Here is a 13,999-nt window from a genome sequence, read left to right as displayed (position 1 = left end):
ATAAAATAGTTATAAAAGATGTGCCAATAAAGCCTTTTGTGAGTATGTAAAGTTATATATCATATAAGATAAACTGTTATAGAACGATAATTAATTTGCTTTCGTAATTTGCATATCCAAGGGTTTCGATATATCATCCTGAGTCTCTTCTTCGTCTTTGATATCTAAATCTTTTATAAAAGCACACCAATTTATACCAGCTCCACAATCGGGGTCCTTCTCTGATGCCCACCAAAGTGCAGTCTAAAAAGTTTACAAGGAAATAAATAATTATAGACATAATTATCTTCTTGTTAACCCTTGAAAGAAGTTCATTATAGCTCCCAATCTGCAGGTTACAGCTCATTTATATTAAAAGTGAAGTATTTAAATACCTTGATATTTATCGGTATTACAGGAGGAACAGGATCGATCTTCACGTTCATAAACCGCAGTATATCCTTGTAATCCAATTGACCCTCCTCATTTTTCTGAATACTTAATTAATGAAAAGTTTGTTAAACTAATGTGTTTCATTTCTATTAAACTTATGTTTTACTTAATATCCTTATTTTATCAAAAGAATTAAGTAGTCTTCTCTTAGCCCTTTCACATCCGCTAGTAATTTATATTATTATTAATATATCACAACGATCAAGTAAATTTTTAACACAGAAATAGTTTTCTGTTTCGTTTTTTACATCGAATTTGCAAAATAAATCAGTTTCCATGGAGGAAAAAAGGATTATATTTTCTGCGTTTATGTGTGGACACGAAAGGGTTACTCCGAAGGCAGAACGTTTCATATGTAGGCAAATGGAACAAAATTTGTGTCGATTTACATACTGATCGAGCATAGAATTTATGAGCTCCACATCGACTGGTATCCTGGATCCACGAAGTACAGTGTATATCGTGTCACGTGGTAAAAATCCTGTTCTCCCCCTGTCGCAATGAAGAAGATCCTCTTCGAGTCGATCAAGGTCGTCCCATAATTCTCGCAGAAGTTCAGTATGCATTAATCTCCTACAGAAAACGTATGTTTATACGCAAGAAATCAAAAAAGATAGTCTGTATACAAACGCCTTACCTGACATATTCACGAGTATGAAATTCTTTCTTCTCGTGCGACGAATAATGTCGAGCAATCGTGATCGTCTCGTGCTCAGTTATTTTTCCTTCTGAATACTTGCTCAACAGATCCCTATATCGAGTATTTACGACTGGTTATTTCATTTATGATCTAGAGTGTCTTGTTATTCATCTACTGCCTTAATTAAAAAAAAGAGATACCTAAGTCTTTCATATGACAATATTTGCAGACCGTCCGCCGACTTTGCAGGAGTATAAAGTTTTGTAAACTCTTTGTAAACAGGTTTCAAAATTCCTCGTAATTTCTTCATAATTAGTTTAGCATTAGCTTGCGGAAACTGAAACAGAAAAATAAAAGTGAGATTACATCTGTGGCTGTAAGAGAAAAGAGACTACATCACATTTTCAAGAAATTCGAGTTAAGACTTTAATTAAGATCTAGAATATAGAATTCATATTTGCAAAACGAAGGGTTCAAGAAGATACAAGTGCATGATATCGTATTGAAATAGGAAACTTTCAACTTTAAATACCAGTATCTCAAAAACAAAAACGTGTAACTCAGGTAATTTTATATTACAACCACAGATATTTCATTCTTTCAGTTCCTGATACTTGTCTCCACAATTTCATATACTTTGAAACACAGGGAAGTGAAGCAACATTGATTGTACAGCAGATCTTTTACAAGAGTAAAATATTGCAAGGCATAAAAGTTGCAGAACCTTATCGCAGTGTAATTCCATGTAACGAAGGGCATAAACGTCAGCGGAGATGATTTCAAAGATAAATTCGTTCAAATTAACACGTGCTCCGACATAAAAATCTTGCGGTTTATAATAATCCGGTTTCTTGCTTGTAAATATATCCTGATTGGGCAACATCACTGGCATTTTCTTCTGGAACAGAGATCGTCTAAAACCTGTAAAACACGGAAAAATGCGAACGATCGTTTGATGTACATCGTTGACGATTTCACGAGGAATATATCAAAAATGTTTTGCATGAGCAGAAACGGGAAACAGAAATGTATTTGTTAAGTTTGAAAACGCAAATTGATGAAGAAGAACAGAATCTCGATGATCTTGAACACTAAATACGATGAAAATACCATTTTTTGTTTATCAGGATCACAAATAACTTTTTTCTTATTCTAGTATAAGTCTGCTCTTTTGTATTTCACATATTATAGGTGCCTAATCTCACAATAATAGCCTTAGATTTTATTTAGAATTAAAAATGAAAGCTACAAGAAACTTGCATGAAATTTCTATGTAAAAGATATAAAACCTACGAAAAATATGTTTATAAAAAATACAAATTTCTTTTTTAATTTTACGTAAACGTTATTTCACCTGTATTTCTTCTCGCCAATTCGAAGATAGAAATGGAATCATCTATGAGGAAAACTCTCACAATGAACACTCTGTCCGCATTTTCTGGTATGTGTGATATCATCCTCGCCCTGAATCTCAGCACATGACTATCGAAACCTTGTCTGAAACATACCAATTTTAATAAAGCAATTTAAAGTTAGATAAACCAATAGGTACACCTACATGTCATGAATTGCTACCTTGCTTCTTTCTTTAACTACCTGATACTACAAGTATCATCTCTTGTAAACCGATAGATCTTAATAAAATACAAGTGGAAGAGATCTTGATTTTAAAAAAAAATCAGATTTTGTCATCTGACTACAGAACTAATAATAATAACTAATAATTAAAATAGCAAAATAACATTAGTGTTCTACGCGTTAACTAATGCTCTAAACTTTATGAAACATTTAATAATTTCATTAAATAGGTACTTAGAAACATTGTAAAACACTTTAAGCGTGAACATGGCGAAATTATGATCACCTACTTTATATTAGGATATTTTAATCCACTTTAATTAACTTTACACGTACTTATCGTAATGCATAAATTTGTTAAGGTCCATCTTGGGTGGTTGTGGTATCATGCTGAAGCAGTTTCCAAGAGAATCCTCATAAGAACCAAAGCCATTGTAAGGTGGGATGTATCTTTCTACTTTCATGGGGACCTCGCCGCGTTGTCGAGGTCTCTCCAGAGGTGTGAAATCATCCAAGCCATATTTCTTCCTTTATTACAACATAATCGACATCTTCAATGACGTATCGCACAAAATCTCAAGAAAAATGATTAATATTTAAACCTGTAATATTCCTTCGTGAAACTGTCCATGTCTGTTATAACGATTTTCCTTCCAAAAATATTAATTTGTGCGCCAATACCCAATTCATTATCTTTATATATTTCTTTGGCAAGTTTTCCAGTATTCAATGGATCTATAGTATAATAACCGTGAGTCGTATCTTCGCCCATAATATTTAAAACAGTAAACGGATCTCCTGAACCAATGGGGTCCAATTCGGTGTAAAACTGCATTTAAAAAATAGTTTCTTATTTCTTTTAAGAACTTTGATTCAGCCATATCAAATTTGCACGATACTGATTAAAAATCTCAAATTTTATTTATATATTTCTATAATATAGAATCTCCTTTCGAATATACCAGAATTGCGTGTGTTACTGCATACTTTATGTTCTCAAGAAAAATAGAGAGATAAAAGCACAATATTCATACTTTGGGGACCTTCATTCGCCGCAAGAATATGGAACCAGAATCTCGACCAGAATTCGGTGGGATGTTCTCTTTGATCTCCAATGTGTTATCGGCAAGATAGTAATGGATCTCAAGATCGTGAATGATACCATATAGATTATCCGTATCATCCCAGTAGGCGAAAAATCGAAGCACTTGTTTATCGTACTTCAAAAAATCGCCCCGCGTGTCGACTCTTCGGTTGGGTTTCTTCGGGAACGTCTCCTATCGGTGCAATTATTATTGGAATCGATTTTAAAAATAAATATGAAGAATTACTACTATGCAAAGAATTGGAATTTGTAGGATATTTACAGTTGACCTTAATTTCGAATATGGATCTTTCGGTATGTCGATCGGATCTGGAACTGGGATCCCCATACGATTTAAAAATCGTCGGGTGAATTTGTCACAATCTACAATTTTATACACTCTCCCGTAAATTTCCGGTTCCTTTCCAATGTTTAAATCGATTATATCATAAAATCTGTATCTCACTGGATCCGGCATTGGAATTCTTTGACGTCTTAATAAAACACCTATGTAAATTCGATTTTTGAATATTAAGATTATAATAAAAGGAAGTAATCATTGACAATTACAGTTTACTGAAAAAATATATTATCTGAAATAAAATTTTTGAAGTTCATGATAAAACTATGTGTCACAAATAAATACTGTATTAGCTGTAATTAGTTCTGTTACCTAAAAAATTTAATAATAACGTAAATAACGTGAACATTATTAATTAATAAAAATAAATGGTTAAAAAGATAATGCACCGTTGAACCTTGCTCAAGACCACTATTTTCCACAGATGGTTCAGTAATTTTCATCGTCCCATCTTCCAAGAAGAAGCTAATATTTACTACGCGAACCTGATATGCTGTTTTCCATCTTTCTTGAACTGTCTCTTGAAAGAAGGCCTTGAACATTAATCTCTAAAAGAATATTATAAAATGAAGTATTTTCATTGTTAAGGTTTCTATGCTTAAGAGAAAAAAAGTTTCTTGTTAAGTTAAGTTCTTCAAAATCTTAAAAATCAATCTTATAATTATCCTGTGGACCCATGTACACATTCATTTTTAGTATCTTTCTTCTAATAATTTGAATATGAAATCAAACTTATTAAATATTGTTTATTTTAAATCAATCATTTATTAGATGAACATATAAATTATCATACTTGGCCATCGTACGCAATCCACGGTGCTAATTTTTGGGTTTCCCCGCGGGGATAAATCGACGGAAAGCGGACATGGTCACCGACGTCTGATTTCTCTGATAAGTAATAAACTCCATCGTGTATCTTGCAAAAATATTGATTCCTATGGAATCTTGTTCGACCGAGCTAAATAAATGTAAATATATTAAGTTAATCAAGTAACACAGTGAAGACTACTTAAACTCCATTTCAATTAAAGAATGAAAAGTCTCTTACATTTGTGTCGAAATTATACCCTGGCAGGCAGGGAAGCATAGGATCGCGTTGCATCTTGCAACGAAGAATGAGAACTGAATCAGTACATAAAGCTTACAATAAACACACGACGACACCCTACAGAATTTGACACTGATGAAGGATAAAACATATTTTCACTGTTTACTACTGTTGTGTTTCCTTGGAGACGACTTCATGGAATTTCGTATAAGACTAGTGATGACACCAAAGCTTTCAAGACTTCGAAAGCTCAAGATCTATCAAAATTCAAGATTCAAGACTTCTAAGCTTCGAACATGGATGTCTTTAAGACGTTTTTAATACAGCTCTGTGCTATACAGAACAGAATCAATTCGAAGTATTTCAGGTCATGAAAAGACTTAGAAATAGATGATTTTCAAATGCGTATATTTATACATACTTTATTATCGTCAACAATTTGCAATATTATACTGGCATCGTCTATCGCCAGTATACGCAAAAACATAAATTTATATAATATATAGCAATATACAATATAGCAAAAACTCTGGTATAAATATAACATGTATAATATCGTATGAATTTGACTCAATAATTTTTACTTGGTAACCATGAACTTTGAACGACACTATTTTGCCGCCGTTTCTTAATATTTAATAATACAATGTGCAGATCGTAATGGCAATTGGTGAAGATCATTTGAGACGTATAAATGCAACATGTATATAATTATAAATAAAACAAATTTAGCAAAATATAATAGCATATTAATTCATCAACAAAAACAAACAGCCAGTGTTTGCAGTTTAAGGCATAACTAAAAAGCGTTATTAATAAATCTGTGTGTAAAGTATTAAGTTACATACTTTATAAATAACAATTATAATATTATGCGTATATCGTGTATTATGCATACAAATATCCTAATTGAATGTCGTCCAATCGATTAACATAACAATAAACAAACATAATATTTATACATATCACGCCCTAAATGTTATTACATTGGTACGATTCATTGTTCGCCTACATCGGTCAGTTTCATTGCATGACATTCAATTAGAACAAATCCTTAGATGTTGTTAACAGATCATTTTAGTGGCACACGTAATCGACAAAAGTATTCTATAAGCGTAGACAACGTAAAAATTAAGATAATATGCATAGGACGTAAAGAACTGAGAATCTTTCATGACTGTGGACGGTCCAAATATGAAACGAACGTAATCATTGTCACTTTTTTGGCGATTCTGGTAATTCGTTGGATATATTTGCGCTATCCAAAGATTGGTCTGATCACATTATTTGAGATTCCGACGTTTAGAAAAGCCGCACTGTGGAAATTCGACAGATTGTCTTCGGAAACATGTGAACAATTGTTCGAATCTCCACTTGCTTTTCTTTAGTTTCTAGTCTTTAGTCTCTGGTTGTAAATCGTACCAACTTGTGAACGACTTTGTCACATCGATTTCACTCAAACTTAAATGGACCTGGCCCATTACGTTACTTCCAGTGGACAGCCAGCCCTTCTGAGTGCACACAGATACTTCCAGCGTTCGAGAATTCAAATCAGCTTGAGACACGACGTACTCGAATTGCTCGTCGAATACTGGATTGCAATTGTCTTTCATTATCGCTGTTTTACGCTTAGTTTCCTTGTGACGATCAGGCAGAAGATAGAGCTTTACGTATGGGTCTGGCACATTGTGTGGATCGTTTTGTGGCAGAGGTAAGTTACTGCAAAGCAACAAAAAGTTCGATTAGGAATTTGTCAAATTTTCTGATTGTTGAATTCGTGATGTACATACGCTATTTTGTGAACTACAATTATAAGCTTCTGTCTCTGTACGCTATAGCGTATTGACAATTGTATTCGTCCTAGTTTAGCTTCTCCTGCAGAAGTTGTGGTATTTGGAGTTCTATGAATTAACTGAGGACTACCAGTGAGAGATGATGGGGCAGTAGTGGTAACGATTAACTCTTCGTCTACTTGATTTGCTTCTTCGGCTAAAATCGCTGCACCTGACCCAGTACTACGTGTCAAACTATTGACAGATTCCTTTGAAGGTTGCCTTTTCAATGGACTAGGCGGTACTAGAAAAGAATGTTTGTCATACATCGTATTCATGTGAAAATAATGTGAATACATACCACTATTGGTTGATAATGTATTACTAATATTTGATTCTTGACGTTCAATTCTTTTCTTTAATTGATTAATGTCGTGATCATCATCGTCTTCTTCTGAAGTAGGTTCAGGTTCTTCGTATTTTAGAATCTGTGTTTAAAGATAGAAAGGTATAAGATACATTTCTTATTTCAGACAATATGCATGTAAGTTTTAATAAATCGTACATTCAATGACATAGACAATATCAATTTACTATCTGCTTCTGCCATTTGCAGATCATATGGTTGTTGCGTGATTTCAAGATTATTTTGCACCAGAAGTAGAGAAATGTTATAACTCATTTCTCCCACTATCATACCAGTCTTTTCATCTGTGATCTAAAAGATAAATAAAGAATAAATTTTTGTTGCGATAAAATTTAGAAAAAAGTATGTACCTTTATGTGTAGAACACCAGTTTCTGGATTGCTAACTAAGAAAGTAAAACCTTGTTCCCATACTGGATCACAGGAACGTAACATAGTAGCAGTTCTGCTTACTTTGCCACCAATGCTCGCTTCGAGATAAACATCAGGTTGCTTATTTCCTCTAACACACTAGAATTTAATGATGTAAATTAATTCAGTGTATTAATTTCTAAGTTAAACTAGTTTTTCTCTTGCTTACTGGTAAGTTTTTAGCTGAATCAACATAAAGAATGAGAAGTGCTGTACTCATTGATGTTACTCGCAGCTCTTGAGTTTCTATTAAGGCCTACAAATACAAATAGAAATTATGTAACTATAGTTAATCTGTAAGAATCCGTTTTAAATTCTTTGTGAACCACATACAGCCTTTAAGTCAGCAGCATTTTTAGAGAGTTGAAACCACGTTAATCGTAGGTGAACCATACCATGCTTCGCTTGCTCCAATGAAACCCACTAAAACAATGTTTCTCTTAATTAAGAACGTAGATTTATTAATATTATAATAATATTTTATGGTTACTGACCGTATCAATGTTTCCCTTCTTTTTCACACGACTGACTTCAATAGTAGCTCTACATTAATACAATAAAAAGGAAGAAATGTTTAGTAGCTTGAATAATTCACCCAATATGTAAAATGTCATTTACCAATAACATGTAATAATTGATAATGATTACATAAATATGATTATGATTAATATGCTGAAGATTATGATAGAGAAAATTGACTATACATTTCATGCGCATTATAAAGCTTCCATGCAACAATGCACCTTTTTATAATTTTTGTATTATTCATTTCGCACATAAAAAATAAGTTCTATCACGTTGCATACATCCATAGTCATACAAGCAGCACTCTAGTGTATTATCTTATTTTATAAACAAACTGTTGTCTCATAAAATGTATAATTAATAATAAAATGAAGAGTAATGTGGTGACATAAGTTCTTATCTTATTATATCTGTAAAGGATACAAACATTTCATAATATTCTTGTAATATAAATTTACCATGTATTTGGGAATGCTCTTTGTATCAACAACATGCACCATAGTAACAGCACAATTTCGAATTTGAAAATACTGCGAATTTACAAGCATGTAATCTATAGTAATCCAGAATGATCAAAGATAGTCAAGAAACATTCTTCTAAACTAACTATACAAATATCTTTAAATGCATTCTATGCCTATATTTGCTACAAGTAGCAATACCTGCCAAGTGGATCATCTTGACCAGCGTTGTCTTTGTCAAAGAGGTGGGCAACCACTCTGTTGTAATAGGCTCCCAAGCTCTTTTCCACTATAAACTGTCACCATACAATCTACTTTAGTTTTCTTTTTATCAAATATCAGTCACCTAATCACTCTCATAAAACCCATAAATTAAATAAAAAACAACATTTAGAAATTACAAAATTATTACACTGGGTATGCTGAAATGAGTGGTACAATATACACCATTCATTGCAGAATACACAGACAATTAATAAAAATTAATAAAAGGAATAGTACATTATATATTAAACGAAAAAACATAAGTACCAAGTAAAAAATAAGTAATAAAATAATTAAACAATATGTAATAAATTTGTACGACTACAATAAAAACAATTCTAAAGCTAAATAGTATGAATTATATTTAACAACAATGTAATAAGTATAATAAGTGACAAAGCAAATTCATATGCATTAGTACACAGTAACATGGCACTCTACTTATAGCGTTAAATCTTCAGATTTAGAAATTGTTAAAACCCATATTAATAGAAAAAGATAAGATTTTTAGGTAGTAAAGTAGGGTGCACACATATTTGTTAGAGTTTATCATGTTTGTTAGATTATTAAGTATTATAATTTTCTATAAATACATCTACTACCTGCCAAGGAAGTCATCATACAGAACACACGGGATACTTGCATCCCTATCCCAAAGAAACACCATAGCCTTCTGCATTATGCATGAGCAGACCACAGCCTGTGTGCCAATATTATGAAGTGTATAAAATAAAAGGGGCAGAAGAGTTGCTTTATAAGTCTTGTTTTTTGTATACTAATAATTGCATATTTGCTTCAAATAAGTTATGATATAACATGTACATAAGTGCCACATAGAATGACTATGAATATAATTAAATCAAGAAACTTATTTTGAAGAATGAATAAAAAATAATATTAGCATTAAGAAAGTAATATTACGAAAATAAATAAATTAAAACCCTATATTGCTGTTAAAAACCTTGTTATAAAGCATTAAGTGCTGTAAAATGACACACACTCAATCAACACTCGCAAACCAAATATAAAACATTTCCATGACCAGATGCAACACCAACATGCCCCTACTTTACAAATAATGGTAACTGTTTTGTAATATTAAAATAAATAATAATACTATAAACGTGTTTGAATAATGAAAATGTGTAAGTGATAATTTTATAGTAATTGAAACGATGGAACAAAGTTTAAAAGTATTTTTAACTACAGTTTAATGATATAAGAAATAAAATTGATGAATGTTAATCAATTTACTCCTAATAGAAAATTGAAAGAAAAAAATGTATAATACTATATTTTCATACCTTCCCAAACTTTCATCGCCCTTGGTGTCATCATAGTCCCACAGCAGCACAGTAATTTGCTGAGCAACGGCCGATGTCACGTCACACTAATTCCACATAACACATCGCACATCACATACCACACATACATACCGAGATATTAAACTAAAATACATTGACATAAATTAAGATGTTCCCGATCTACGTGTGAATTAATTGTATTGTATTGCTATAGGCAAGACAATAATAAATTTATACAAGTATGGGAAAAACAACATATCATTGAATCTATTAGGCAAAGCAATAATCAACTATTACAGCAGTGAGTGTTAGATCAGCAACATCTTATGACGAAAACAGAACAATACGTATGCAGTGAAAGATTTGAAAATATAATAAGACAATTTATAACTAAAATATAACGAATATGATTAAATTTAAAAAAAATATGAATCAATGATATTTGTGCTCTTAAATATTCTATACTTCATTCTATTCACTGAAATAGAAAATCTTCATCACATTATGCGTTTTCATTTGTTTAAAAGATATTACTTCTTACCATTTAAAGGTGTTGTGCTTGAAATTTCAATGGACTTACAAGAAGAAATTATAGCAAAGCACATGCACTAAATTCTATTAACTTCTAAACTAATGTATGAAATTGAATATGCATACCTCACACCAGAAATCCCATTTTGGATTCACAGTGTTGTCTATAGTTTTTGTTCTAAATTCTTGAGCTCCAACACTTATAATTGCATATGGATCAGATTTACCCTTACCCAATACTCCTATATCTTTTTTCATGAGATGTTTTGCTTCTACTACATGAATTCTCAAAACTCCCTATAAAAACAGGATCATTTAGAAATATATTCATACGATCACATTTCTTAAGTACTATATAATATACTTAAGACTCACTTCAGGCTCTGGTATTTTCAATGATTCAACTGGTACTGTTTCGCTCAGAGGTATTACGATTTTGTTTGGTAATACAACAAAAGCAGCTATCTGCTCCACAATTATTTTTCTTAAAATGTCACTGTAGAAAAAACATATAATTATTTCTGCTGTCATATAAAAAGTTTACTTGTTTTGACATTTTTAAAGTGTTCTCACTTAAATCCAGGTAAATCAAGGACATCTGCTACTCCTACTAAATTGAAATTAATAGCAGGAGGATTTAAGAAAAATGCTTGTACACCTCCTACTAAAGGCATAGCAGGTAATAGTGGTTTCAAGACTATTCTCATCATTCCACGAATCTGCAAATTGTAATTAAAATAAGAAATTCTGTAACAGAGTTTAGCAAGACTAGAACTAACAGAAATAATTAAAGCATTCGTTATTTACCTGAAAATCCTTAATGCCACCTTTTATATTTCCAACTGAAAAAGTGATATCACAATCACCAGCATACCTATGCAATAATTATAAACATATAATATGATAATGAAAACAAAAAATTTCAATAGTATTAATAATATAAATAGATCATACATAACATCAGCATCTATTATAACTTCATTCCTCGCAGTGTTTTTATCATATGCTTTAATTCCATAAATTTTTAATGGCTATAAACATGATAGAAATTAATTATATTGTTCACTCAGATTAAATATAAAGATGAATGATTAAAAATTAAAATGAACTTACAATACGGCCTAAAACTAGTCTTTCAAATTGGAACCCTTTTACTTTATACTCTGCCAATTTTTCAACAATAGCAGGTTCTATACTTTGCTTACATAGTTCTCTGGCAAAATGATTTATACTTGGCCAAACTTTATATAGGACCTTAAAATATAAAGAACATTTATTGCAATTGTTGTTAAATATGAAATTCTAAAACAACACTCCAGAGTTTTTCATACCTTATTCAACCATTCAGCTCTATCAAAATCGGGGAAATAAACCCAAGAAGGTAATTCGTCTATTCGACTCATAATTAGTTCTTTTTCTTTAGCCATTACACTAGCTTGCGCAGTAATTGCTTTTAATTCGTTGTCTTTTCGACGTTCTGATTTCCATGCCGCTAAAGCTAGGGGTGCAATTAACCATGCTATACTTAAATTCAAATATCCCCATCCCCAAATAATACTGGCAGTTGCCAATTTTGTAAAAAATGATATAGTCAATGAACCTATGTTCATATAAGGCCAAGAATTTGGCTTAGTAACTTTATTGTCTTCGCATTTGCCTTCCATTTCTATAGAGTAATGATTACTCTTCAATTTATTAACTTTTTGTTTATTATGTATGTTTCTTTTCTAACAATTTACATAAATTATTATTATGTACAAAAACTTGATCCTCCTTTCTTTTAATTAATTTGTTAACCCTGCAAAATGCATATATGTTTGTTATTTTGTAAAATAAAAATATATACGATAATAAAAGAACAAATACTCATGTTTAAATTTTATTTACATGTTTATCACATAAAGCGTACATATGAGCATTTAAAATGTTAAAGAAAAATATAACATAAAAGCTGATAAATACAATATTAGCAATATGATAATCACTTTCGATAAAGTACTCACATACAAACAGATAAAGTATCGAATTTCTTGATGCAAATACGATAAACTATGCTACATTATTAGATGTATGTAGATTAGATTAGATTAGATATCTACAATCTTAAGAAGACCGTGATTTCTATTTCTGAATACACATACGAACTGCATACCCATAAAAATATGTAAGAATACGGTAAGAATGCACCTAATTGTTAATACTTGTAGAGTTCGCGTGAATATACCTATTGTTAATTAAATCGTTATCAGCTAATTAGAATGTTAAACACGTCCTACAATGCTGGTGTAGCAGAAGAAAATAAGGGATCAGCGATATTTTTCACGCGTAAGCTTTTATTGACGTTTTCAGTTGGAACTGATGAAAAGCATCTATTAAAAGCTAAAAATATGTACAAATAATACAAAGAAGCGTTCAATGTGTAGACAAGGACATGTAATCTAATTTTATTTCGCAAACTGAATCTCGAATCTGTATACATTCATGTTTTTATTTAGAAATATATAAATATGTTAGTACAAATGCAAAATGTGCAAGTATAAAATTGTGCGCAAGCATTGTTAAATTTCGTCAAAAATTGATTTATAGTCTTATCGTGGAATCTGCTTACAATTGTAGCAAAGCGGAACGTGCACGTACTTAACAATTTCATGTAGGTGTTCAACACGTATCAGTATAATCAAACACGGCAATGCTACTTCGTTTGCATTGGCGGAGGAAACTGGCGGAGACGAATGTTTTCGAGGACCAATCAATTATAATAATCGAGAATCGCGAACCTCGTAGTGACTCAACCGACATGCAACTATATATAGCAAGGACGTTAGTAGTAGCTAACTTAACACTAATGGAAAGGAATAAGTGTGGTGAAGCTACCAAAGGGTTCCTGATCCCTTTTATATTTTATATTTTACTTACGTCTCGAAATAGTGCAGGTTCGAAAAGTGACCGTATTATTCATATTTTATATTTCCAAATAAGTAACAATTTATCATGCAAACGAGATTTGATATCACAGAATATGTATCTTGAATAATGTTCAATGCTATCGTCACACATTAATATTTAAAAAAATCATAATTCTGTTTCTTTTTAACTTGCTCAATCTTGTTAAGAAGCATTAATGTGAAGAAATAGTATTCTTGTAAAAAAGTGTTGCATTTA

The 13,999-nt window shown here is 31.5% G+C and overlaps 2 protein-coding genes across 6 annotated transcripts; both read right to left on the bottom strand.

Moving 5' to 3' along the window:
• Positions 1-90: 90 nt before the first annotated feature.
• Positions 91-5,197, bottom strand: LOC143179619 (EF-hand domain-containing family member C2). The gene is made up of 14 exons (XM_076378933.1): positions 5,144-5,197; positions 4,889-5,053; positions 4,493-4,643; positions 4,018-4,241; positions 3,685-3,927; positions 3,253-3,479; positions 2,987-3,178; positions 2,427-2,569; positions 1,797-1,993; positions 1,273-1,409; positions 1,070-1,183; positions 826-1,005; positions 375-477; positions 91-243 (listed from the first exon to the last, which is right to left on the bottom strand). Exons 1-14 carry the CDS (start codon positions 5,195-5,197, stop codon positions 91-93), a joined length of 2,283 nt encoding a protein of 760 aa, XP_076235048.1.
• A 343-nt stretch (positions 5,198-5,540) lies between these two features.
• Positions 5,541-13,586, bottom strand: Esyt2 (extended synaptotagmin-like protein 2). Of its 5 annotated transcripts, none has more exons than XM_076378486.1 (17): positions 13,446-13,586; positions 12,169-12,635; positions 11,951-12,091; positions 11,792-11,868; positions 11,645-11,711; positions 11,411-11,556; positions 11,213-11,333; positions 10,964-11,134; positions 10,307-10,392; positions 8,247-8,295; positions 8,086-8,175; positions 7,922-8,008; positions 7,693-7,851; positions 7,481-7,633; positions 7,277-7,403; positions 6,934-7,219; positions 5,541-6,862 (listed from the first exon to the last, which is right to left on the bottom strand). In XM_076378486.1, the coding sequence occupies exons 2-17, from the start codon at positions 12,499-12,501 to the stop codon at positions 6,535-6,537; spliced, it is 2,421 nt and encodes an 806-aa protein (XP_076234601.1). In that variant the 5' UTR covers positions 12,502-12,635; positions 13,446-13,586; the 3' UTR covers positions 5,541-6,534. The 5 variants fall into 5 exon arrangements, with proteins under 5 accessions (XP_076234601.1, XP_076234597.1, XP_076234600.1 ...); XM_076378482.1 differs by lacking the exon at positions 10,307-10,392 and adding an exon at positions 9,605-9,702; XM_076378485.1 differs by lacking the exon at positions 10,307-10,392 and adding an exon at positions 8,940-9,034.
• Between the last annotated feature and the right edge of the window lie 413 nt (positions 13,587-13,999).

The sequence above is a fragment of the Calliopsis andreniformis genome, chromosome 5, assembly GCF_051401765.1.
Source record: "Calliopsis andreniformis isolate RMS-2024a chromosome 5, iyCalAndr_principal, whole genome shotgun sequence".
NCBI classification, from domain to species: Eukaryota; Metazoa; Arthropoda; class Insecta; order Hymenoptera; family Andrenidae; genus Calliopsis; species Calliopsis andreniformis.
This window is presented reverse-complemented; position numbering and strand designations above follow the sequence as displayed.

Excerpts from the sequence above, each read along its gene's own strand:
- LOC143179619 (XM_076378933.1), bottom strand. The coding sequence starts at position 5,197 with ATGCAACGCGATCCTATGCTTCCCTGCCTGCCAGGGTATAATTTCGAC. Across the intron at positions 1,994-2,426 it reads ATTGGCGAGAAGAAATACAG|GTTTTAGACGATCTCTGTTC; the intron begins GTGAAATAACGT and ends CGTGTTTTACAG. Across the intron at positions 1,410-1,796 it reads TGGAATTACACTGCGATAAG|TTTCCGCAAGCTAATGCTAA; the intron begins GTTCTGCAACTT and ends TTTCTGTTTCAG.
- Esyt2 (XM_076378482.1), bottom strand. The coding sequence starts at position 12,501 with ATGGAAGGCAAATGCGAAGACAATAAAGTTACTAAGCCAAATTCTTGG. Across the intron at positions 7,634-7,692 it reads CTGGTGTTCTACACATAAAG|ATCACAGATGAAAAGACTGG; the intron begins GTACATACTTTT and ends TTTATCTTTTAG. Across the intron at positions 6,863-6,933 it reads ATTGTAGTTCACAAAATAGC|TAACTTACCTCTGCCACAAA; the intron begins GTATGTACATCA and ends GTTGCTTTGCAG.